This window comes from Neomonachus schauinslandi, chromosome 16, assembly GCF_002201575.2.
Source record: "Neomonachus schauinslandi chromosome 16, ASM220157v2, whole genome shotgun sequence".
Classification (NCBI taxonomy): Eukaryota; Metazoa; Chordata; class Mammalia; order Carnivora; family Phocidae; genus Neomonachus; species Neomonachus schauinslandi.
The window spans coordinates 6,909,373-6,934,214 of NC_058418.1; the positions used below are offsets into that span (position 1 = coordinate 6,909,373).

General features: G+C 54.7%; 3 protein-coding genes across 10 annotated transcripts in view; 1 reads left to right on the plus strand and 2 right to left on the minus strand.

Annotated features, from left to right (window-relative positions):
* Positions 1-1,478, minus strand: part of FLT3LG (fms related receptor tyrosine kinase 3 ligand) — a 9,543-nt gene extending 8,065 nt beyond the window's left edge. Inside the window, exons 1-3 of one of the 2 annotated variants that reach the window (XM_021681278.1) lie at positions 1,453-1,478; positions 848-928; positions 172-238 (exon numbers count right to left, since the gene is read on the minus strand). In XM_021681278.1, coding sequence (XP_021536953.1) covers positions 172-204 — 33 coding nt within the window. In that variant the 5' untranslated portion in view covers positions 205-238; positions 848-928; positions 1,453-1,478. Of the gene's footprint in view, positions 1-171; positions 239-551; positions 567-847; positions 929-1,452 lie in introns of those variants that run through there. The other variant, XM_021681277.2, reaches the window with a different exon arrangement.
* Positions 1,479-6,032: 4,554 nt separating this feature from the next.
* On the minus strand, positions 6,033-19,752 carry ALDH16A1 (aldehyde dehydrogenase 16 family member A1). 2 transcript variants are annotated; one of them, XM_021681276.2, is made up of 17 exons: positions 19,596-19,752; positions 14,589-14,691; positions 14,075-14,201; positions 13,109-13,287; positions 12,949-13,026; positions 12,283-12,464; positions 12,044-12,196; positions 11,389-11,574; positions 10,927-11,007; positions 10,580-10,716; positions 10,289-10,394; positions 10,081-10,211; positions 9,609-9,776; positions 9,112-9,313; positions 7,331-7,516; positions 6,884-7,006; positions 6,033-6,322 (listed from the first exon to the last, which is right to left on the minus strand). In XM_021681276.2, the coding sequence occupies exons 1-17, from the start codon at positions 19,683-19,685 to the stop codon at positions 6,161-6,163; spliced, it is 2,394 nt and encodes a 797-aa protein (XP_021536951.1). In that variant the 5' UTR covers positions 19,686-19,752; the 3' UTR covers positions 6,033-6,160. The 2 variants fall into 2 exon arrangements, with proteins under 2 accessions (XP_021536951.1, XP_044767394.1); XM_044911459.1 differs by lacking the exon at positions 12,044-12,196.
* Positions 18,881-24,663, plus strand: PIH1D1 (PIH1 domain containing 1). 6 transcript variants are annotated; one of them, XM_021681368.1, is made up of 10 exons: positions 18,881-18,894; positions 20,654-20,747; positions 21,078-21,144; positions 21,552-21,731; positions 22,880-22,941; positions 23,029-23,110; positions 23,539-23,668; positions 23,881-23,956; positions 24,308-24,451; positions 24,539-24,663. In XM_021681368.1, exons 2-10 carry the CDS (start codon positions 20,658-20,660, stop codon positions 24,578-24,580), a joined length of 873 nt encoding a protein of 290 aa, XP_021537043.1. In that variant the 5' UTR covers positions 18,881-18,894; positions 20,654-20,657; the 3' UTR covers positions 24,581-24,663. The 6 variants fall into 6 exon arrangements, with proteins under 6 accessions (XP_021537043.1, XP_044767395.1, XP_021537041.1 ...); XM_044911460.1 differs by lacking the exon at positions 18,881-18,894 and adding an exon at positions 19,144-19,363; XM_021681366.1 differs by lacking the exon at positions 18,881-18,894 and adding an exon at positions 19,553-19,624.
* The last annotated feature ends 179 nt before the right edge of the window (positions 24,664-24,842 follow it).

Below are 24,842 nucleotides of genomic sequence, written 5' to 3' on the forward strand. Positions count from 1 at the left end.
CCCACTCCTGCCCATGTCCTCACTCCTGTATATGTTCTGTGCATGTTTCCCTACCTTGTGCAGGTCCCCCACCCCTGTCCATCTCTCCCTTACCCCTGTCCCTGTCCCCCACCTCTGCCCATCTTGGTACTGCTCTGCCTTTCCCCCAGCTTGTCCCCCAGGTATACGCACAGTCGGGCTCCAGGCTGGCGCCAGCACTATCATCTCGGCCGGAGGCCCCTCATGCCTATGGCCAGATCTTGGAAGGGACAGAAGAGGGAGTCTCAGACCCTCACACCCCAGCCCCTTCCTCACCCGCCCCTTCACCTCCCCACCCCTCCCTTGGCTCCTTGATGTGGCTAAGTTTCCGCCTCCTACTCCCTCGGGCTTCCTGCGTGAGCCCCGGTTACGGTGAAAACTCATCTCCCCTTCTAAGAACCCCGACGTCCGGTCCCCGGAACCCTCCCCAGGCCAGGGACCCAGCAACCTGAACCCCATCCCTCCTCCCTCAGCCAGGAGGGGGACCCCAGCCCCGCCCCTCGGGGACCCGGAGTCCATTTCTCCTCACGCACCAGGCTTGCCCCGGCTGGGCGTGGAAGGGGCCAGGCCGGGTGACAGCCAGAGATCGAAAGCGAAAGGAAATTTTGGGGGGCGACAGTGAGCTGGGGTGGATCTGGCTGAGGCAAGGGGCGCCACCTGGTGGTGGCAGGTGATGGCTCACGCCGCTGAGGGTGACTCCGCTGGACTCGCGCCCCCAGAGCCCCGAGCTGGGTCGAAGCCGGGACACACGAGGAAGGGGGAGCTGCCTCCAGCCGGAAGCAATGCCCACAGGGCAAGGAGGAGGCCAGCCTGGGGCCTTCATCCTCGCCTTGAATGGGGAAGGCCGGTCCGAGATGGACAGAGGCGCCAGAAGGAGGAGGACCGAGCACTGGACGGAGTGGAATGGGACCTGGAAAGGGAGAGACAGAAGGGGGCCGGGGCGGGGGGGGGGGGGGGAAGGGCAGGTGAGGGGTGCGTGTGGAGCCAACAGAGGGCGCCCCCACCCCGAGCCACGCACACAGACCTCCCTACCCCTGCGGCTGTTCTGCCCCTGCCTGGGAGACTGCTCCTTCCGACACAGCCTCCTCACCTCCACCTTGGATGTGTGGGCTAAGCGTAACTTCTGGGGGGCTCCAAGGGTCCTTGACTTGTATCTGCGTAACTCCATCCCTGACTCTGTCTTCACCTGGCCTTCTTCTCTAGAAGCGTCTCTCCTCTGGGTGTCTCTTACGACACTTGTCATTAGATGTCGGGCCCACTTGGATAATCCAGAATGATCTTAGCTCGAGATCCTTAACTTTATTATATCTGCAAGGACTGTTTTTCCAAATAAGGTCACCACATTCATAGGTTCCAGGGGTGAGGACGGGGACGTATCTTTTGGGGGCTGGGTGACCATTCAAACCACTAAGTTCCCGCCAGGCTGTTTCCTACCTCTGGGCCTTTGCACATGCTGTACCCTCTGCCTGGGATGCTCTCCAGTCACATCAGATCCTCATGGTCCTTCAAGATTCAGTGCACTCACTCATCATCAGGGAGATGCAAATCACAACCACAATGAGAGATCACCTCACACCAGTTAAGATGGCCATCATCAAAGAGACTGAAGTGTTGGGGTGCCTGGGTGGCTCAGTCGGTTAAGCGTCTGCTGGTGGGAATGTAACCTGGTGCAGCCATATGGAAAATGGTATGAAGTTTCATCAAAAAACATAATATAAAATAATAGAACTACCATATGATGCAGGAATCCCACTTCTAGATATTTGTCCCAAGGAAATGAAATCAGTCTCTCAAAGAGGTACCTCTTTGCTCACTGCAGCCTTATTCACAGTAGCAAGATCAGACTTCAGTGTCTGCTGATGGATGGGTGAATGGAAAAAGAAAATGTGGTATACACACATAATAGAATACCATTCAGCCATAACAAGAAGGAAATCCTGCTGTTTGCAACGATATGGATACATCTGGAGGATGTGATGCTAAGTGAAATAAGCCAGACAGAGAAAGATGAATATCGTAGGGTATCATTATAAGTGGAATCTAAAAAAGTCAATTCACAGAACCAGAGAGTAGAACGGTGGTTGCCAGGAGCTGGGACGTGTGTGTGTGTGTATGTGTGTGTGTAGGGGAAATGGGGAGATGTTCAAATGTTCAAATGTCAGATGTCAAAAAGCACAAAGTAAGTTCTGAGGATCCAATGTATAGCATGGTGACTATAAATAACAATACTGTATTGGGGCGCCTGTGTTGGTTAAGCATCCAACTCTTGATTTCGGCTCAGGTCATGATCTCAGGGTCTTGGGATCGAGCCCTGCGTCGGGCTCTGCACTGGGTGTGGAGCCTGCTTGGGATTCTCTCTCTCTGTCTCCTCTGCCCCTGCTCCCTCCCTCTCTCTCAAAAAAAAAAAAAAAAAAACTCTAAACAAAACAAAAAAAATCAATACTGTATTGTATATATGAAATTTCCTAGAAGTTTGTCTTTGTTTTGCTTTTGGATATATCTGAATTTTGTTTCCAGTTTGATTGAGCTAAGAGAGTGGATCTTAAGTGTTCTCATCACGCACAAAAAGGTAACTGTGAAGGGATGGATGTGTTCATTAACTTGATTATGGTAACTATTTTACAATGTATAGGTATATTAAGTCATCACGTTTTGTACACTTAAAAATCCTGTTGTACATCTAAAATATGTATAATCTTTACTTGTCGATCATACCTTAATAAAGCTGGAAAAAATCCTCAATACCCACGGCACCTTCCTTGGGAAGGTAGCCACCACCCCTCCTTCCCTCCCTCACACATACACACTCAAGTTGGGTAGGGTGCCATCTCTGGGTGCCCCGAGTTTCCTCTGTTATTATAGTACATGCCACCTTAGCTTATATCTGTCTTCTAGCCAGAGCTGAGCCTACCTCTCTGCTCAGACACCTTCTGTGGCTCCCTATTGTCCTTAGGACAAATTTCCAGCCCTTCTGCGCCGCCCCCCCAGCCCACTTTCTCTTTATCTCCTCCCTTCCCCCCCCCCACCAAAACCCTTGATAAGATCCTCAATCCTCAGCTCCAAATCCAGCCTGGCACGAGGCCTCCTCTGGGTCCCCCAATGTCCTGTGTCCCCTCCATAGTTGCACAGATTATGGGTCTCCCTGGCACAGGCTGGGGGCTTGTTGCAATGCTGGGTCTGACCTTTCTTTGGGCTTCCAGCTGTGCCCTGCCAGGGCCAAGCACGCAAGAGGACCCAGGGGATAGATCTTGTTGCATCAGGCCTGGCAAGTGTTGCTTCTGACCCTGGCTGGGTCACTGTGGGAGCTTGGCCAGCCCCTTATCCTCACTAAGCCTCAATTTCTTCAACTCCAAACTGGGGGCTGAGGTGGTAAATGAGAAAATATAAGGTCCCTTCCACATTTGTGCTTCTCTGAATCTCTTTCTTGACCACCCCATCCACTGGCGGTCCTTCCCTGCAGGAGTCCAGGACCCCACCTTGTGTGACTCAGGCATGGTCACGACTCACTTTGACCAATGAGAGTGACAGTGACAAGTGTCACTTCTGGGTGAGGATTAATGGGGCAGGGAGTGGATCTCTAATGGCAAAAGCCATGTTGAATCAGGGCTCCATCCGCCCAGGTCCCTGCATGGCTCTGATGAACAGAGGGCCCCTGCCACCCCCGATGGACAAGTAGTGTGAGCAAGAAATAAACTTTGTGGTTATCAACCACAGAAGTTTGGGGGTTGTTACTGCAGCAAAACCTCACCCATCCTGTTATACCATCCATCTCTGCTCCCTGCCCTGTTTGCTTCACTTCCTGTTCAGCCTGGTTTAGCTCCCTTATCCCACTGAACAGATGTTTCTCGATTATTCACTTGTTTTCGATCTGTCCCCTCTTGCGGTGGGCAGAATAATGGCCCCTCAAGACGTCCACTGGAACCTGTCAATGTTCCCTCACATGGCCAAAGGGCCTCTGCAGATACGACTTAGTTAATTATCTTGAGATGGGGAGATTATTGTGGGTTGAGTGGGTCCAATGTCATCACAGAGGTGTCTGTAAGTGAAAGAGGGAGGCGAGAGGATCACAGTCAGAGCGATGCTGTGAAAGACCTGAGTGGCCACCGCTGGCAATGAAGAGTGATGCAGGGGGGTGCCTGGGTGGCTCAGTCGTTAAGTGTCTGCCTTCAGCTCAGGTCATGGTCCCGGGGTCCTGGGATCGAGCCTGCATCCGGGCTCCCTGCTCAACAGGGAGCCTGCTTCTCCCTCTGTCCCTTCTGCCCCCCCTCCCTTGCTGGTGCTCTCTGTCAAATAAATTCTTAAAAAAAAAAAAGAGTGGTGCAGGTCAAGTGCCATGGAAAGCAATTCTCCCCTTGGGCTCCAGATAGGAATGCAGTCCTGCTGACACCTTGATTTTCGCTCAGTGAGACCCATTTCGTGTCTGACATCCAGGACTGAAAGATAATGCATTTGTGTTTTACTTAAGCCACCAACTTTGTTATAGCAGCGACAGGAGCCTAATACACCTGTCGCCCTCCAGCACATCGGCTCCTGAGGCCAGGTGGTCTTGCTCCCAGCTGCCTCCCCAGCACCTAGAACAGCAAGCACCTCACTCACAGCGAGCGCTCAGTGGGTATCTGCTCCCGGACTGGACCGCTGCACAGGCCAGGAGCTCCGCCCCCCCAGGCAGAGATGATTGGCTCAGAGGCAGAGGCCTGACCCAGGCTGGCCAATCAGATTTCCTCTCCCTGGAAGCAGCCGGACACTTGCCTCTGTTCCGGGCTGGGGGGTGTGTGCACCTGGCTGGCTGTTGCCTTTGGCTGGTTAAAGCAACAGAAGGACACTGAGGCAGCCCATGGAATCCTGCAAGGAACTGTCAAACCACAGACAGGAACTAGAGCCTTCCAGGGACTTTCCTCCAGCTCTCTCATTCTTGTCTTTCCTCTCCAAAAGTCCAGATCCTGGGAGAGGTAATTATTCCGCCCAGCCTTAGTCAGATCCTGACAGGAGGCTGGCTGCCTATTCTCATTTGCCTCACGACAGAATCAATCTCTAATGAACAGCGAACAGTCATAAAGCGTGTCCCGTGTACCCATCGAATCAACCAGTCTGGTTGGAACTATCAGTCCCATTTTACAGATGAGGAAACAGGCTCAGAGCAGTGAAGAAACTTTCCTAAAGTCACATCGCTGAAAGAGGTGCAGGTAGGGATAGAAAACTCCAGAGATGGGGCACCTGGCTGGCTCAGTCGATGGAGCATCCGACCCTCGATCTCGGGGTCATGAGTTCGAGCCCCATGTTGGGTATATATATTACAAAAGAAAAGAAAATTAGAGAAAAGCCCCAGAGATCAAAGAGAAAGAAAGAAAAAGAAAAGGAAGAAGGAAAGAAAGACCCGAGAAGTCACATACCTACAGAGAAAGGACCGGTCCTGGTTCTTGCCTACTTTTGGGTTCTCGGGACCTGGGGCCCCTCAGATGCATGTCTTGCCCTGTTTTCTGTAAGAGGTCTCTGTAGCCTTCCAGAAATTTCCCTCTTATCCTAAGCTAGTGTGAATGGGTTCCTGGCATCCAAAAGGATTTTAAAATGGGGATGTGCTGGAGCCGCTCAGATTGGCTCCTGGGAATGGACTGTTAAAAATTCAAGAATTCTATCAGCCTGTTTGTTGTTCACTCATCTAGAGCTGGAAACCTGACATGGTGGGAGCATTTACACCATGGAATTGGCAAATGTTACCTACCAGGGCCTTTATTTTACTGCAGAGAGCCATTGTGCTTTATTTTATACCAGCACACCAGAGATCCTAAAACAACGCATTGGCAGAGAAAGTCAAAGAGCGAGAGCCTCAGGATGGAGAAGACCAGGGGGGAAACAAGAGGCCCTGGGGCCCTGCCCGGGGCTTCTCGGAGTTCCCTTTATCTGTTTCACAAACACCGTGTTGTACTGGAGCCAGCCCACCTGGCTGCTGAGGCTCAGAACTCGGATGAGCTCAAGCAGACCAGAAGTTGCTACTCCCCGACTTCCTCCCCTCAGAAGCATAGCCAAGGTTGGTCAGAGTTTATTGGAGGGCATGGGAGTCATAATAAAACAAAGTTCTAGGCTTCTGGTGTCTGTCAGGGTCCATCTCTCCTCTGGCCAAGAAGCAGCGGGTGGCACTTGGGCATCAGTCCCCCATGGGCAGCCACAGGGCCTTGGTCCGTGCTGCCCGCAGCCCCAGCTCTGCGCCTGCCCCCTTGGCCTCCTGATCCCAGGCCCGAGGGCAGCCCCGGTTCACCCACACCGGCTTCAGGTTTCCTGCTGAGGCCCACTCCACAAACTGGGAGCCCTGGCATGAGAAGAGGGGGATCAGCACTTCCATCAGCTTGGTCGCCAAGCAGCTGTTTCCTTGGCAACAAGGACTATTACTGAGGGGCCTGCCGGCTTGACCTAGGCTGTTGCTACAATGCTCAATCTGTAGTCGGCCGACCTTCTAGACACTGAGGGAAACAAGGCTGACCTTTGTGGCTAGGGGATTTCCTCCCCATTAACAGCCCACGTTCAAAGGAATGGGGCCTGATGTTCTTGGTGACAAGGAGTTCCCCTGTTACCATCAGGAGGGTGGACTGCGGGCCTCTGGTTCGGCTACCAGGGTGTGGTCCTTAGCAACGGGTTGTCCAGTGAGATGAGGTCTTGGGCCGGGCGGGATAGGAGGCCCTCGCTGCTATGCTAAGGAGATCCCCTTCCTTAGCAACCGGGGATCTAAAGGGGCAGGATCTCAGAACCTGGTTGCCAAAGAGTCTCTCCTCCCTAGCAACGGAAGCTCTAGGGGGCACTGCCCTGGTTCTAGAAAAGGACAAGGCTGTCGGTGAGTTTTGAGATGCTGAAGAGTCAGCAAAGTAAAGGGTACCTGGGCAGATCCGAAGTACCACAGGGCCTGGACATCCTGGTGCAAGGCCAGGCAGCGGGTCAGGTGGTCCCGGTCGCCGGTCACCACATTCACCAGGCCTGCTGGCAACAAGGTGGCCATATCCTAGGGGACGGCAGAGAGGATTGGGCAGAAAGGGCGTCAGAGACCCCGCAAGCAACAGGCTGGGTGAGGAGTAAGCATCTGGGGAGGACCCTTGGGGCTCCTGGAAGGAATGGGACCTGGGTCATGACTGGCCAACACTCAAGGCCTGGACAGAATGGTCCTGGGGTCCATGAGCAGTGCAGGCTTGGACTGGGGGTGGGGGTGGGGACTGGGGTTACCATGGTTACCAAGGGGGTGGGTCAAGTGCAGGCCCCGGGGCCCCTTCCATCCATCTTCTGGCCCAGGGGCTTCGGGAAGCAGTAGCAGGAAGGCGGACAACTGTACCTGGCAGACCTCCAGGGCAGGGATGGGACAGGCCCCGCTGGGCACCATGACCACCGTGTTGCCGTGGGCCAGTGCGGCGGCCAGCAGGGACACGAAGGCAAGCAGGGGCCATTCGTTAGGGCACACAACGGCCAGCACGCCCAGCGGCTCCCGTAGCCGGAGGACGGGGCCTTTCAGCTCTGCCACCTGTGGGAACAGGCAGGAAGTCAAGGGCCAGGCACAGAAGCCTCATCATCTGCCCCTTTCCTCCTCTCCCCACCTCTGCTGCTCTATAACAACTCCAAAGAGGATTCATCAGGTGATGGTGCAGAGCAGACTCGAGCCAGACTGTTGGCTCCGTCACTCACCAGCTGTGTGACCTTGGGTGTGACCGTACTTAACCTCTCTGGGCCTCAGTTTCCCATCTTTCAAACGAGGCTAATGATGTTTACCTCAGAGGTTTGTTGTTAAAACGAAGTAAGTTACTGCGTGTACAGGGCTTAGAACCTAGCTGGTGGGTTTGTTTCTGTGTGCGTGTGTGTATAATTTTTTTTAAACTTTATTGAATATAATTGACATTTACCAAGCTGCATGCATTTTGAAAGAGTACACTTTGATAATTTTTTTTTTTTTTTAAAGTAACTCTGTGCCCAACATGGGGCTTGAACTTGCGACCCTGAGATCAACAGTTTTATGCTCTACTGACTGAGCCAGCCTGATGCCCCCAATTTGGTAGGTTTGGACATCTATACGTATTGCTGAAACTATCACCACAATCAAGATAATGAACTTCACTCCACAAAATCTCCTTGTGCTCCTTAGTGATCCTTCCCACCTGACTCTATCTGAACCCTCTCTGTCCTCAACCACTGATCTGCGCCCGCTCACTACGGATTAGTTTGTATTTTCTTGAATTTTCTAGACACAGAATCATATAGTCTCCACTATTATTTTTTTTATTTGTCTTCTTTCACTCAGCATAGTCCTTTTGCGATTCATCCACGCTCCTGAATGCTGAGTAGGAGTCTACTGTTATGGGTATAGCACACTTTGTTTATCTATTAACCTACCAAAGGATGTTTGGATTACTTCCATCTTTTATTTTATTTATCATATTTATTTGTTTTAAAAATAAACTCCATGCCCAACATGCGACTCAAACTCACTCCCCCAGAGTTCCAGAGTCACACGCACTACTAACTGAGCCAGCCAGGCGCTGCTAGATTGTTTCCAGTTTTCAGCTATTATGAATAATGCTGCTATAAAATTTGGATGTAGGGCTCCTGGGTGGCTCAGTTGGTTAAGCGACTGCCTTCAGCTCAGGTCATGATCCCAGGATCCTGGGATCGAGTCCCACATCGGGCTCCCGGCTCAGCGGGGAGCCTGCTTCTCCCTCTGACCCTCTCCTCTCTCATGCTGTTTCTCTTTCGCTCGCTCTCTAATAAATAAATAAATAAAATCTTAAAAAAAAAATTTGGATGTAAATCCTTGTATGGATACATGCTTTTATGTTCTCAGATTAAAACCTAGGAATTAGGGGTGCCTGGGTGGCTCAGCTGATTGAGCGTCTGACTCTTGGTCTAGGCTCAGGTCATGATCTCAGGGTCGTGAGACCCAGCTCCGTCTCAGGCTCCATGCTCTCAGTACAGAGCCTGCTTGAGATTCTCTCTCCCTCTGCCCTACCGCTCATGCGCGCTCGCTCTCGCTTTCTCTCTCCCCAAGTCTGGCTCACTCCCAAATCCTTGCTCTAACCCCTACCCCAGGCTGTCCAAGCTGTCTGCCGGCCCACCGAACCCTCTCACCTGCAAGACATGGCCTTGGGCCTGGGCACGGGAGCCCCATGCCCGAAGCTGCCTCGCACTCAGCTCTACCTCCACCTTGGCGTCCTTGAGCTCCATGCCGTGCCTCTCCAGCCTCGAGGCGAGGGCAGACTCCCGGCGCTCCAGGGCAGTTGCCAGGGCCCACAGCAGAGTTGCCCGGGCCCCTGGTGACTGACCCACCCAGCTGTGTGTGTGGGGAGACACAGTGCAAATCAGGAGTCGGCTTCCTGGTCCTGGCCCTTTCCAGATGTCCTTCCTCCATCGGCAGCCCCTATGATGGGGCTCCAGGCCCCATGGCCCATCTGCCTGGGGAGGGGAGTGAGGGGGGTGACCCGAATCCCATCAACCTTGGGAGCTCAGACTTCATAACCCACTGGTCCTCGGGACCCAGACCCCACACACCATCAGCCTGTGGGGGTCTCAGACCACCCTCTCTAATGCCCCATGACCTCTGGGTTTTCCCACATGATTCCCCTTACCCAGGGGCAGCCTGGTGAGCGGCCTCCACAGCCCCTCGGATATCCTTGGCTCCACCCTCAGCCACATAGCCGTGGAGATTGCCTTGTGAATTCTTGATGGGTCTGGAGCTCCGGGCCCCAGGAGCTTGGAAACGGCCGCCGATGAAGAGCCCATAAGGGGTTGCTGGGCTGGAGCAGGGTGAGGCGTGGGGGTGGGTCCTGGGGCCAGGTCCACTCAGACCCCATGCTCCACCCCACTGAGCCTCTGGGAGAGCACAGTCCTTCATTTAACAGGACTGAGACTCTCCTTACGCATAGGGGCTGGGTGTGGAGCCACAAGACCCAGAATGCAATTCTGGGCAGCACCCGGGGACCCCTCAAGATAGCTCTCATGACTGCCTCCCCACAGTCCACGGGGAGCCTGCCACAACTTTCCTTCTCCCCTTCCACACCCCCAGGGGTTCTCACAGCTGCAGCCCCTGGGACAGCTCACCTGGGTCCTATTTCGGGTCCAGCTGGCAGGGTTGAGGGGACGGCAAGGCCAAAAGTGTCATAGTTCAGATTCTCAGAAAAGTAAGACAGCCTGGCGGGGGTCCCTGAGGGCCGCAGATACTCATACAGACCCTGGAAGAGGAGCAGTGTCAAAAGGGCACACGGTGGCTGAAGGGGGTGATGACGGGGCGGAGGAGGGGTGCACTCACGTCGGGGCCCCCGTGCCAGGAAGACCCACTCTCCTTGCAGCCACCCGTGGGCACTTCAGTGCTTCGCAGGCCGTGGGCGTTGATCCAGACCGTGCCCACCCGGAGCCTGTGGGGAGAGAAGGGGATGTGAGCAAGAACGCAAAGTCACAGGGGGCCGGGAGTCAGGGAGGTGGGGTGGGTGGGCAGAGACCCGGAGAGAGGGGGATGGAGGCCTCAAGACTGAGAGGAAGAGCAGAAGCTTGGGCCCCCCCCAACAGGCTGCCTCCTGTGCCCCAGCGGGTGCCGACTGACCCACAGCCCAGCTCCAGGGCCTGCCCTAGTCTCTCGCTCCACACACTGGCACTGGCTCCTCGGGGCGTCCCGTTGGCCATGGCCAGGGCCTCCTTAGCTGTACGGAATGGGGAGGCCACGACCACGGGCCAGGGCACCTGGAAGGGGGATGATGGAACTCAGGTGGCCTGGCCAGCTCCTCTCTCCAACATCCCAGCCATTAGGGGAGCAGCCTACAACAGTTAGCAGCCCCCAAACCCAGACCCAGTGGTCACCCCACTGGGGCCTCTGCAGGCGTAGTGTTGCTGCTCAGGTCTGGCTGCAGATGGGTGGACAGAATGGGATCTCCAGGGCCCGAGAGGGCTCACCTCCGCCTGGGTACATGGGGAAGCCGGGGGCAGGTCAGAGACCAAAGTTGGGGGGAATAGGCTGTCACCAGCCTGAAAAACCTGAAGAGAAAGAAACAGATTGGCAAGTTCACTTCTAGCCCCTCCTCCCTCAGACCCAGGAGTCCTCGCCCCCAGCTGCCTCCTCCCTCAGACCCAGGAGTCCAGGCCCCCAGCCCCTCCTCCCTCAGACCCAGGAGTCCAGGCCCCCAGCCCCCATCCTCCCTCAGACCCAGGAGTCCAGGCCCCCAGCCCCCTCCTCCCTCTGACCCGGGAGTCCAGTCCCCACCTCCCTCCTCCCTCAGACCCAGGAGTCCAGGCCCCCAGCCCCCTTCCTCCCTCAGACCCAGGAGCCCAGGCCCAGTCTCTACTCCCTCAGACCCAGGAGTCAGGTCTCCAGGTCTCTCCTCCCCTGGCACCCTGGAGTCTGTGCCCCTTGCTCACCTGTGCGCCCTGACGCCGGGCCTCACTCACATAGCGCTGGGCCAGGTCACGTGCGGCAGCCTCTCGAGTCCCCATGTCCATGGCCCCATCAAGTCCTCGACCGCCCCGAAGCCGCGCCATCCGCTCCTGGAGCCGCCTCATCGTCTCGTCCCACACAGACTCCTGGATGAAGAGCCTGAGTCCCCCCTGTTAGGAAGAGGGATGTCAGGGCAGGCAGGCAAAGTCAGGGCCCGCCTTGAGAGAACAGGCTCCCACAGAGGTCAAGACATGGGGACGTACATACACATATCAGAGGAGGATCAAGGAGCAATGGCTGGGGACCCTAGAGACTCACCAGGGCTCCACATCCAAGCAGGAGGTGAAGTTGCAGAAGGTGGTGATTCAGAGTGAAGACAGAGGTTGGAAAACTAGGGACGTTGCACTCAGAAAGGTGGAAAGAATCTTTAAGAACAAGAGACATGAGCCCCCTGCAGAAACAGGAGAGCCGGGATGTGGAGATTCAGAAATCAGAGGCGATGAGGAGCCCCACAGAGAGAGAATGTGAGACACAAAGAGCTGAACATTACAATCGATGGAGAGACACGAGGCCCTGAGGTCTGGAGACGGACACGCACGACCCCCAGGACTTGGGGGCCCACGGGCACATGGGCCTTACCGCGTTGCGGTCGGACCAAGCTGCATCCACGACGCCCTCCACGGCTGAGTCCACATCCGCCGCCTCCGTCAGCACCAGCAGCGACTCAGCCCCCAGTGCCAGGCCCAGCTCGGCACCCTTGCCCGCCAGGGTCCGCCGAAGGGCACGTCCTTCCTGCAGGACCCCCACTGGATTCAGCCAAGGGAGGGGCCTTCCGGCCTCCCAGCCACATCCTGTCCCCCTCCCAACCCCAAAGATACCTCGACGGCTCCACAGAAGGTCACCTTCTGGACTCTAGGATGGGAGGCCAGGACAGGGCCCAGGGAGGCAGGGCCACTGATCACATTGAGGATTCCTGGGAACGAGCCTAGCTCCCCTGCCAGTTGGGCCAGGAGGAGGGGTGTCGGGGAGGCTGGCGGCACGAGGACCACCACAGTGCAGCCTGGAAAAGGGGGGCAGCTCAAAGACCCTGGAGTCTGGGCCCCCAACCCTCTTCTTCAGACCCAGGGGTCCCAGCTCCTTCTTCCATCAGACCCAGGAGTTAAGACCCCCAGCCCCTTCCTCCCTCAAACCCAGGAGTCCAGGCCCCCCAGTCCCTCCTCCCTCAGACCCAGGAGTCCAGGACCCCCAGCCCCTCCTCCCTCAGACCCAGGGGTCCAGACCCCCAGCCCCTCCTCCTCAGACCCAGGGGTCCAGGCCCCCAGCCCCTCCTCCCTCAGACCCAGGGGTCCAGGACCCCCAGCCCCTCCTCCCTCAGACCCAGGGGTCCAGACCCCCAGCCTCTCCTCCCTCAGACCCAGGGGTCCAGGCCCCCAGCCCCTCCTCCCTCAGCCCCAGGAGTCCAAGGCCCCCAGCCCCTCCTCCCTCAGACCCAGGGGTCCATGTCTCCCAGACCCCTTCTCCCTCAGACCCAACCCAACAATTACCCACAGCCAGGGCAGGGCAAATCCTCCACATCATCTCAAGGAAGGAGAACATGGGTGACAAGATGAGACCGATTACTCCTGTAAGAATAAATAGACTGGGGCACGTACTGCTAGGTCATAAGGGAGGAAGGGGCTGGGGGCCAGGACTCCTGCTTCTTACCCATGGGCTCCCAGCCTGCCAGCACCTCTTCCTGGGTGTACGCCTGGACAGCGTGGTACTGGAGCAGCTGCTGGGCCAGTGGGACATCCCCATCTCGAACCTCTCGAACGGCTCGCCCAGAAACCAGGGACTCCAGGGTCCACAGCAGCCGCTGGTGCTTCTGGATCATCTTGGCCAGTCTGCAGAGAAAGCCAGGGGGCAGGGGGGAGTCATTTCCCACTGCCCTTCAGTCACACAGTCCTGGGACACCCCCTATGTACTTGGACTACAATCCCTACGATCTCCTGGGGGCATCCCCATCATTTACCAGGGGTGGAGAGCCTCAAAGATTTATGGGAAATGTAGTCCGAGAACCACAAAACCAGAAAGGGCCGTGTGAAGATTGTGGCCACCAGCGACCCCCAAAGGTGCTGCGAAATTGAAGTTGAACCTCTAATCTCAATTGTTCTTTTAGAAAATGGAAACTTTGGGGTGCCTGGGTGGCTCAGTTGGTTGGGCGACTGCCTTTGGCTCAGGTCATGATCCTGGAGTCCCAGGATCGAGTCCCGCATCGGGCTCCCTGCTCGGTGGGGAGTCTGCTTCTCCCTCTGAACTCCCCTCTCTCATGCTCTCTCTCTCTCAAATAAATAAATAAAATCTTAAAAAAAAAAAAAAAGAAAAGAAAATGGAAACTTTGTCTCTAATTGCCCCAAGAGTATGCTGGAAAATGGGCACTGGGGCCAGGAAAATGGAGCCTCGATGAGCCCCGGGGCTATTCTGGTGATGAGAAATCATCACCAGCCCTGGTGTATGGTGTATGGATTTTTTAGCTGCTAAAGGCTTGAAGGCATGCTGGCCATAAGCCTTAGCTACAAGTAATTCAGCGAGATATCGAGAAATGGAGTCTTTGTTCCAACAGTCTCAAGTAGGATGCTGGGGGATGGAGTCCTTCCCCACCTCCCAAGGCCCACACCTCAACTGCGTCACCTGAGCAGGTGCTGAGCCCGAGAGGCTCCAGGGAGTCCACTCCAGTTCTCGAACGCAGTCCCTGCTGCCTCCACGGCTGCCGCCACATCCTCAGCCTGTGCCTGGAGGCAAGCAGTCAAGCTCTCTCCTGGGGAGATGAATGGAGGGACCCCAGACGGGAAGGGGGGGAGCCCATGTCAGAACTGGAGGGGGCTAAGATTTCCAGAGCCCAGGTGCACCCCAAGGCAGGAAAGCTGGTCCCTAGCCCCATTCTATTATAACCCTACTGGTCATTGCTCTGTCTCCCGTAATCAAGGAAGGGATCTTTAAGTAGAGTGACCTCAAGAAGCGTACATAGGGACTTGGAGTCATAATTAGGATGACTGCTAACAGGAAGACCCAGCAATCCTGGCCTTCTTCCCCCACTGGCTACTCCCTGGCCTCAGGGCCCCGAGCAAAGGGAATGGGGCGTTGTTGGTACAGCTGGGGGTACAGACGCCTCTCCCTACCCTAGCAGCTGGGGGACACCTCATACCTGTGATGGGATCCTGGCAAGGCACTGAGTTCCTGTGTTCTGGCTTTAACCACTTCCCGTTTACATAGTGACCCAAGTGTCGGTCCTGGGTGTCCAGCCAGGCCTGTGGGAGGTGAAGACAGTTTGGAATGGGGTCTGGGAGCCAGCTGGGGGAGGTCAATTCCTGCCTAGAATCCTCTGGGAGAGGGACACCTGCCCCCCTTTGCCCCCCCCGCTAATTCTTCTCCTGTGTAGAAGGAAAATAACCCACAAACGTAAAATACATTATAAACTAAAACTCATCACGTTAACCATTTTAAAATGTAGTACAATTCAACAGCATTTAGGGGCGCCTGGGTGGCTCAGTCGGTTAAGCGGCTGCCTTCGGCTCAGGTCATGATCCCGGGGTCCTGGGATCGAGCCCCGCGTCGGGCTCCCTGCTCAGTGGAGAGTCTGCTTCTCCCTCTCCCTCTGCCTGCCTCTCTGCCTACTTGTGCTCTCTGTCTCTCTCTGTCAAATAAATAAAATCTTTAAAAAAAAAAAAAACAAAACAGCATTTAGGACATGCCACCATCACCACAACCTCGTTCCAGGACATTTCCGTTCCCCCCAAAGGAAACTTTGTACACATTAGGCAGTCACTCTCCCTTCCCCCTGCCCCTAGCCCCTGGCAATCACTAATCCGCTTCCTGTTTCCGTGGATTTGCCTACTCTGGATATTTCACAGAAACGGAACCTTACAATCTGTGACTTTTTTGGCTGGCTTCTTTCACCCAACATGCTGTTTTTGAGGTTCATCCAGTTGTAGCATGTATCAATACTCCATTCCTGGGGCTCCTGGGTGGCTCAGTCAGTTAAGCCTCCGACTCTTTTTTTTTTTACCTTTATTATGTTATGTTGTCATCATACATTACGTCATTAGTTTTTGATATAGTGTTCCATGATTCATTGTTTGCGTATAACACCCAGTGCTTCATTCAATACGTGCCCTCCTTAATACCCACCACCAGGCTAACCCATCCCCCAACCCCCCAAGCATCTGACTCGATTTCGGCTCAGGTCATGATCTCAGGGTTGTGAGACTGAGCCCCGCACTGGGCTCCATGCTGGGCGTGGAGCCTGAGTAAGATTCTTTCTCCCTCAGCCCCTCCCCGTCTTCTCTCTCTCTTAAAAAAAAACAACAAAAACCCCTTTTCCTTTTTACAGCTATATAATATTCCAATGTCTGGATAGGCCACATTTTGCTTATCCATTTATCACCGGTGGATGCACATTCGGTTTGTTTCTGCCTTCTGGTTATTGTGAATAGTGCCGTTCAGAACATGCATGTACAAGTTTTTGTTCGAACACCCATCTTTACTTCTTCTAGGCATTTGTACCCAGGAGGGCAATTGCTGGGTCATATGGCAACTCTACGAGTAACTTACGGAGGAACCACCAAGCTGTTTTACATTCTCAGCAGAGATATGTGAGGGCTGTCCTACTGACTTTGCTTTTTTTTTTAAATTTATTTGACAGAGAGAGCGTGCAAGCCAGCACAAGCAGGAGGAGGAGCAAAGGGAGGCGGAGAAGCAGACTCCCCGCTGAGCAGGGAGCCATTACTGGGGTTCAATCCCAGGACCCCGGGATCATGACCTGAGCCGAAGGCAGACACTTAATCCACTGAGCCACCCAGGCACCCCTGTCCTACTGACTTTGAAATGTGGCTTAATAAAACCCTTTCTCCTCCGTGGAGAAATGACCTCAGGTGAACTTCCTATTTCTCAGGACACCTGAGACAATTCAGCTGCATTACCAGGTAACAATGACTCCTGAATGGTCCACCGCACCTGACTGGGAAAATTGGGAACACGCCATAAGGCTCCAATGGGAAGCCAGGGCATTGGGGCTTTCTGATTGCTCTGCGTTCCTGTGATTGGGTACATACCTTGTCACAACCCTGGAGGCAATGCCCATGACACTGTTCCCAAGCAGTATCAGGTTCTTTTTGGAAGGTGGGGCTTCTAAGCCAGGTGGCTCCCGCACCTGGCCATGTGATGGCGTTCCCTCCCACCTCTTCGGTCGTCACTTTGGGGAGCAGTATGGACTCCCGCTGAAGACACAGGCCTGCCAGGTGCAGACTTATTTGATGTGACATGTCTACCTGAGCCCAACGCAAAGCATACAGGCATTGCAAATGGGACCGAGTCTCTGGAGCTAGGATTTTGAATCTTGGCTCTGGTATTTATTGTGCAACCTCAGCTAGGGTGTTACAATACTCTGGGCTTGGCTAAGCCATCTGGAAGATGGGGATAATCACAGCCCCTCTCTACTTCACAGGGCTGTGGTGAGAATTAAATGCTTCAATGCCCATTATATACTCAGAACAGCACTATGTAGGATTGCCTCTTAATCCCACTGCACCTCGCCCTCCACGTCTGCTCCATGTCTCTCTCCCTGGTCCTGTCTTCCTTAAATCCTGGCAAAATCCTTCCCACTTTTTCCTTCTACAACTGCTCTCTTCTTAGCATCCCAAAGCCACTTCTCCTGATTTTCCTATTACCCTGCCAACTGGCCCTTCTCCTTTTTCTTTGAAGTCAAATGGTGAGTCAGAAGTTTCCAATTCAAATCCCCCCAGAGAAAGACACATTTTGGAAACAGCTGGGGGTGTATGAACGTGAGCTGGACATTGGACGATATTAAATAATGACCACTGGGATGCCTGGGTGGCTCAGTGGGTTAAGTGTCTGCCTTCGGCTTAGGTCATGATCTCAGGGTCCTGGGGTCAATTCCCGCCTTGGGCTCCCAGCTCAGCAGGAAGCCTGCTGCTCCCTCTGTCTGCCGCTCCCCTTGCGTATGCTCTCTCTCTCTCTGACAAATAAATAAATAAAATCTAAAAAAAAAAAAGACTGCTAATGTGAAGTGTGAAAAATGGCTAGGTGGGGGCGCCTGGGTGTCTCAGTCGCTTAAGTGTCTGACTCTTGATTTCGGCCCAGGGTTGTGAGATCAAGCCCCTTGTCGGGCTCTGTGCTGGGCGTGGAGACTGCTTAAGATTCTCTCTGCCCCTCCCCCTGCCTTGCACGCTCGCTCGAGCCCCCCCTCAAAAAAAAAAAAAAAAAAAGGCTAGGTGGTTATGTTACGAAATGAGTCCTTATCTGCTAGAAATGGGAATTCAAATATTTCTGGGAAGCTAACACGACATCTGGGATTTAAATCATTCCAGAAAAAAGAGAAAACAATAGAAGACAACACTGGACCAAATGTTGGCGATTCCTGAAGCTGAGGGATAGGTAAGTAGCAGTATTAACTACTCTGTGGAAGTTTGCAAACTCCCCCCGTCCAAGAAAAACAAAACCCTAAATGGGAACGCATGACTTGCCTAAAAAGACAGCCACTATTGAATCCAGATGATTTTTGTCAAGGAATGTGAGCCAAACATTGCCAAATTTTGGGATTTTATTTTCAAAAGAAGCTGGAATCCTCCTGGATGTTTACAGGGAATTAGTTGACCACTAATTCACATTTTCAAAAATAAAGTACAGGCCAAAGAAAACAGTTTGTTGGTCAAGTCTGGCCCACACATTGGAAGGTTGAGACCTTTGCTTGGGAGGCGGTGGGGAAACCATGGGCTGTGGAATCCGGGGGCTCAGGTTCAAATCTCAGCTTCACCTCTTTTAAACTGTGTTGACCATAGGAAAAATTGCTTACCCCTTTCAGCCTCCGTGTGCTAAAATAATGACAATAATCCCCTCTCACAGCTGTTCTGGGGATTAAATGAGATCACACTGAGCGAACACAGAGAGCTCCCAGTAAATATAAGCTATGATCACATTATTGCTATTTCAGTATATTCCATCTCTAGCCAACCTCCAAGTGTGGGAATTGTCTGTCCTCTGACCCAGATCCTCATTCCCACAGTTCAGCTATCTTTCTACACTGGTGACTCCCAGGACCCTGTCTCCAGACCTGAAGGCTCGAGCCCAAGTAGCGTTTGACGCCTGCACAAGCCCAAGGCTGTCCCCGGGTCCCTCACACTCTCACCATGTGATAACCAAGCTCAGGGTCTTTCCTCGAAACCCTAGTTCTCCTGGGATCACCACTGGTGGTGGTCGCAGTGGGTCAGACAGAGACAGCCAGACCTCAGACACTGCCTTGCCCTCTCAACTCCCACACCGTTCCTCCTGTATCTCTGCCTCTTGCCCTCCTATCCATCTAACTACTTCCACAGCCCGCTCCAGGCTCTGGTCTCATCTTCTTCCATTATTCCAGCCTAAGCTTCTCATTCCTGGATGCTAGAAGACCCTGTGGGATCAGGAGAGCCCCATGGAAGGACTTCTGAGGAGCCTAGGTAATTACAGAATATTCGAGGCACCCTACTTATCCACAGGAACCACAAGAGGTGGTCTGGGGGACCCCGAGGGATCACAGGAGCCTCATGAGGACTTGAAGAGGCGCTGAAGAATCCTGGGAGCCCCACGAGGGTGGTATTCTGAGGTGATTTAAATTCTGAGCTCTCCCGAGGTTCCCAAGCTCCTGGAGCCCCGCAAGTATTGATGGGGGCCCTGAGGAACGACGGGAGCCCCACAGGAGTTCAGGGGGTGGGGCTCAGTGGGCCACGGGAGCCACAGGATGTTCTGAGGAATCACGGGAAGTCCATGGCGATTCTGAGGGTCCTTGGAAGATCAAGGGCGCCCCCACAGGAATTCCGAGTCCCTGGGGATCACGGGAGGTTCTGGGGGGGGGGCTGAAGAATCACAGGAGACCCTCCGGGGGCTCTGAGGTATCGGGGAAACACCGCCGCGAAGTTCGGACAAGGGGTACGAGAACTACTCCGAAACAAGAGGGGGAGACTCAAGGGTTAAGAAGCAGCAGCCGCAAAGAATAAAGGGAACGCCCTTCAAGGGTGGGTCCTAAAGGGGCTGCCTGAGTCACGGGAACCGAGAAGGGCGGAGCTGCTGAGCTGCCGCGGTGCATCACGGGAGTGGCGCGCCAAACGGGACCCGAAGGCCTGGGGAGGGGGATGGGCAGCGCCGAACGGCAGGCCCTCACCAGCGCGCATGCGTGGCTCTCAGGCACCGGTCCGTACTCCAGCGTGTTGAAGATCTCTCGGGCGCTAGTCCTTTCACGCGTCGCAGCCATCACCCGCCCGGGCCCGCTTTCCACCAAGGAGTGCGGGGCGCTCTGCCCAGAGGAACCTTGAGGTCGAAGGGCGGCACCGCCCACTCCAGCGCAGGGGGCGGGGCTACGGGAGAGAGCGTAACCCCGCCTTGGACACGATGGCCCCGCCCATATGCCCAAGCTGGGAAATGTGATTTTCTAGCATGCGCAATCCTCAGAGCGAGGCGAGGCGGGGCGGGGGGGTCGGGGATGGGAAGAAAATGCGGTGTCTTGCAAATAGTTAGCAAGGCTCCAGATTTAGAATGGTGACCGTATTGGTGTATCTTCTCTCCACCCTGTTCATACTGAGGGCAGGAAGTTCAGCTTTTAGTCCGAAGTAAATTTACTAGAGAATCGAATCGAGCTCTGGGACGAAGCGATAGTTCAGAGGTCAGAAGGGAGTCTTTTAGGATGGACGTTGAAATTAAGTTTTTGAAAGTGTGCCAGCCTGGGCTGTCCAGTAGCTTGGCCAGATGTGGTCTGGAAAGAGGAGAAGTATAGCTTTAATCGACACAGGAAGTGTGGCATTCAGAAATTAGGTTCAGGATTTAGTTTTGATTGGTTGAGGTGAGAGGCGTGGCTTCAGCCTTAGACTATGATTGGTCGGAACGTAGTGCGGTTGCCGGATTGGTGTCTGAGCGTTCGAGGTAGACGGAAGCGTGGTCTGCTGAAGTCCTTGGTTACAGAGGCTGAAAGTGTGGCTGTCATTTACATGTTTAGCTCATAGGACTTGGAGAGCATCTGGAACTATTGGCTCCCAACAGATTGGACAACCGCATCTGGTCTGAGTGGAATTATAGTCTCAGGCCAGATTCTTAGATTTTCATACAGGATAGCGGGTGTCAGGAGTCGGTTGTGGGTCCGGCAGCAGGCCCCACAGTTCGGATCCTGGCCAGGGTTCCCCCCCCCCCACGTCGGGGTTACTGAGGACGCCTAGGTCTCTTCCTCAGGGCCATGGCGGACTCGAAGCTGCTGGTGCCGGAGTTAGGCGAGGCAGAGAAGATGGGCACGGAGACCGAGCGTTTTGAAGAGCTGCTGCTGCAGGTGAGGACTGACCCGCTCCTGGGTCCCTGGGTGTTCGGGGGATATGTGTGTGTGTGTGTGTGTGTGTATGCACGCCCGTGGGTGCTCAGAGATGACACTACATTCCCAGAACGCACCACATGGAATTGTAGTTGCTTAACTCCCAAGTTTGCTAGGCTCTGGAAGAAATGCAGAGTGGGGTTGGGGTTGTTCTTAGGGGTCCTCAAAGGAGGAGAGAGACATAGTATGTCCTATTCTGTGCACATCTCATATGCATAAAATTTCTCGACAAACCTTTGAAGAACAAATGAGGGTCTGATAGCACAGAGGTTGTTGTTTTCCTTCACACAGGCCTCCAAGGAGCTCCAGCAAGCCCAGACAAGCAGACCAGAATCTACACAGATCCAACCGCAACCTGGTGAGAAAGGCAGAAACCCAGAGAGAGGGGGATAGAGTCTTAGAGAGAGGTGGACAGAAGCTGGGGGCAGGGGACACAGAGAGAGGAGGCAAGAGAGAGGCACAATAATGGGGTACAGAGGCCTTGACGGGGGTTGTGACAGAGATCCAGAGAGAGCAGGGAAGGGACCAAGATCTAAAGAGAGGAGGAGGAGGACGGGCATGACTAGGGGGACAGAGACTCAAAGACAGAAAGAGATGCAGAGATCCCAGGGAATGGAGTGGGGAGCGGACCCAGAAAACAGGATTGATCAAGAGAAGGGGCCAAAGAGGGGACAGATCAAGAGAAGAACTGAGACTGAAGAGGGGATAGATGGAAACCCAGATGCATGCAGAGGCAGATACTCAGGACAAACCCATTTCCGTCAGGTTTCTGCATAAAGACCAACTCATCCGAAGGGAAGGTGTTCATCAACATCTGTCACTCTCCTTCCATCCCTCCTCCGGCTGACGTGACTGAGGACGAGCTGCTTCAAATGCTGGAGGAAGACCAAGCCGGTTTTCGCATCCCCATGAGTCTGGGAGAACCTCATGCCGAACTGGATGCAAGTCAGTGCCCTCAGAGGACCCAAGGATCTAGCTCCCTGGGTCCTTTCTTCCCGAGGATCCAAGATCCAGGGCCCAGGACCCTCCTCCCTCAGCACCCAGAAATCTGGCCTTCCTGATCTTATCCTTTTCGCTGTGACGTATGCCCAGCTTCCTGGGCCTCTAGTACCTGCTGCACAGGACAGTCCTGGTCCTGCCCACCTGGCCAGGCTGGACTTCTCCCTGCCCTACTCCATGGTGAGGGTGAGCTGGGCAGGTGTCCTCATTAGCTGGCCAGACCAGCGCTCACTCTTGTTCCTGTTTCCTTCCTCACCCTTCTCCTCGTCTCTATCTCTCAGCTTTGTCTCACCTGTCTCTGTTGAGTTTCTGACTCTATATGCTTGTGTTTCAAATCACATCTGTCCCCTGAAGCCTCCTGGGACCAGGCTTTGGGCAGTGCCCTGGGGACTGATCATACCCAGAACTTGCCCTTGAGACACTCCTAGTCTTAGATTGAGGGTGGAGGGGACAGATGCGGTTTCAATATGGTATGATTTGTGCTGCTCTGATAGGGGCTCTTCACCCAAACTGAAGGGTCTGGGAAGGCTTCCTGGAGGAGGAGGTGTCAGATATAAGATGTGAAGGAACCAGAGGAGTTCATCAGGCCAAGACAGAGAAGAGGGTTCTAGGCAGAGGGGACAGAGGAGTACAGAGGCTGCAGTGATTGAACTGGATTGGTCAGTAGTCAAGAGAGATTGGAAGAAATTTAAGGGGACCAGATCCCCCCAATGACCAGAGGGACATTGGACTGGGTCCTAGAGTAACAGAGAAGTGAGCTTATCTCCGGGGGGGAGGAGCAGACCACACAGGGTCTTCAACGCCACGCCTAAAGGACACATACCTTCATCTGGGGCGCTGGGGAGCCATGGGAGGGCTGTGTGCAGGGAAGGGGCGAGGTCAGCGCTGGGACATGGTGGGAAAGGACCTGAGAGGAAGAGACGAGGCTGGTATGATTCCAGACTGGCAAGTGCGAGTGAGCCCTTACTTTCTGATTGTCTCTGGGTCTCTCTGGTTCTTGCGGCTGCTGGCCGTTATTGGTTTTGCCTTGTCTTTATCCGGCGGTGGGGTTCCCTCGGAGGGCTGGGGGTCTCACCCCCTTTCTCTCCCCACAGAAGGCCAGGGTTGTACCGCCTACGACGTAGCCGTCAACAGCGACTTCTACCGGAGGATGCAGGTTGGGGGCGGGGCTGCGGGTGAGGCCTGGGCCGGAGCCTCTCCCTCCACCTGGAGCCCTCCCGCAGCCTCCCTCTCTCACTCCTAGAACAGCGATTTCTTGCGAGAGCTCGTGGTCACCATCGCCAGGGAGGGCCTTGAGGACAAATACAGTCTGCAGCTGAATCCAGGTGAGGGGCGGGCCCGGGGCCGGCGGGGACTAGAGGAGCCGGAGCAGCTTGGGGGCAGCCCTTGGGAAAGGTGGGGCTAGTGTGGACAGGGATTTTCTTGGTCCCTAAGGCTGGGGCGAGGTTTCTCAAGGTTGGGGATGTGGGCGGGGCTGACCCAGAAACCAGATAAGGGGCGGGGTCTGGATAGCCAGGAGGCGGAGCCAGGAGCATCTCCAGGGACAGATTTTTTGGAGGGGGGGAATATACCCCGGGAAGGGCAGGACTAAGGTGGGCAGATTTCCTAAAGCCAAGCTTGGGGGTGCGGCCAGATCCCTGGCATCCTTGGAGGGGCGCGTCCTTTCCCCTGAGGCTCTTGCTGTCATGACCCCTATGGAAGCAAAGGGAACGCTTACCCGTGCCACCTTTGACCCCGAGCTTCCTACCCGCAGAGTGGCGCATGTTGAAGAACCGGCCTTTCCTGGGCTCCATCTCCCAGCAAAATATCCGATCCCAGCAGCGTCCTCGGATCCAGGAGCTGGGAAACCTGTATACTCCTGACTCCCTGAGACTTGAGGAACGGTGCGCCTTCCATGGGTTCTCTCTTTCACGTTTCTCCCTCCCCATAGGAAGCAGTGTCCTGGGGTCTCTGGGAACCCAGAGAGGGGAGAAGCAGCACTCCCACCGAGAAGGCTCCCCGAGGCAGCAGGGCTCAGAGGCGGGAGAAAGGAAAGGATGAACCCTGGCAAGGAGCTGGTGGGCTCTCCTCAAGTTTGGGTCTTGTTCCTCCCCAGCCGTGAGAAGCCTCACCTGAACCTTTGGCTGGAAGCCCCTGACCTCCTCTTGGCTGAAATTGATCTCCCCAAACTGGTGAGTGCACGCGTGAGCAGAGCTGGAGAAAGGTCTGGAAGGCTTGGGGTCTCTGAGGGGGAGTGAGCGGGGCTCATTGCCAGACCTGTGGGAGCCTGGTGAGTCCTGCCCCTGAGTACAGCTGCCTGCCATGGGTCCTTCGGGCCCACTTTGGGAGCTGTCCTGAGGGTGCTTGGGACATTGTAAGTGCTCAGTCATGGGGACTTGTAATTACTGTCTCTCATCTTTGTCCTGGAGGATTAGACCCTTTACATATGGTATCCCGACACAGGAGGCTTTTCTCCCCGGTCCACCTGATTATTGCCTTGTTGCTGGGAAGGGAAGGGTGGGCTTACTTCACTGTATTCTCAGGACGGAGCTCTGGGGCTGTCGCTGGAGATCGGGGAGAACCGCCTGGTGATGGGGGGCCCCCAGCAGCTGTACCATCTGGATGCGTATATCCCCCTGCGGATCAACTCCAGGGAGAGCAAGGCAGCCTTCCATCGGAAGAGAAAGGTACCTGGGGGTTAGGGGGAGGTGTGCAGGGAACAGGGAAGTGTCCTGGTCCTGAATCCTCATTCTGTTTTTCCTGTCTCTCCTCAGCAACTGATGGTGGCCATGCCCCTTCTGTCGGTGGCTTCTTGACTGGGTTTCTTTCTCTGTTTCCAGGTGGAGAGAAGAGACTGGTGGGGGCTTCTCTGAAATTGAAATAAAGATTTTTGCCTTTGTTCTGTGTCTGGCTAGGAGTACAAGGGGAGTGGGAGGAAAGAGGGACATTGGACTGGGTCCTAGAGTCACAGAGCAGTCACTGCTCCAGCTTCAGCCTCAGCCTCTCCCCCTCCAGATCCTCTCCCCGGCCTCCTGGCCTCCAGTCTCCCCTCCTGTCCTACACCGTCCCAGAGCTGAC

What these genes read in the sequence shown, in the direction of transcription:
- PIH1D1 (XM_021681368.1), top strand. Translation starts at nt 20,658, where the DNA reads ATGGCGGACTCGAAGCTGCTGGTGCCGGAGTTAGGCGAGGCAGAGAAG. An exon ending in ACAGATCCAACCGCAACCTG is followed by an intron (nt 21,145 to 21,551) that starts GTGAGAAAGGCA and finishes CATTTCCGTCAG; the next exon opens with GTTTCTGCATAAAGACCAAC. An exon ending in TCATGCCGAACTGGATGCAA is followed by an intron (nt 21,732 to 22,879) that starts GTCAGTGCCCTC and finishes CTCTCCCCACAG; the next exon opens with AAGGCCAGGGTTGTACCGCC.
- ALDH16A1 (XM_021681276.2), bottom strand. Translation starts at nt 19,685, where the DNA reads ATGGCTGCGACGCGTGAAAGGACTAGCGCCCGAGAGATCTTCAACACG. An exon ending in GGACCCGAAATAGGACCCAG is followed by an intron (nt 9,777 to 10,080) that starts GTGAGCTGTCCC and finishes ACCCTGCTCCAG; the next exon opens with CCCAGCAACCCCTTATGGGC. An exon ending in GGTACTTCGGATCTGCCCAG is followed by an intron (nt 6,323 to 6,883) that starts GTACCCTTTACT and finishes TTCTCATGCCAG; the next exon opens with GGCTCCCAGTTTGTGGAGTG.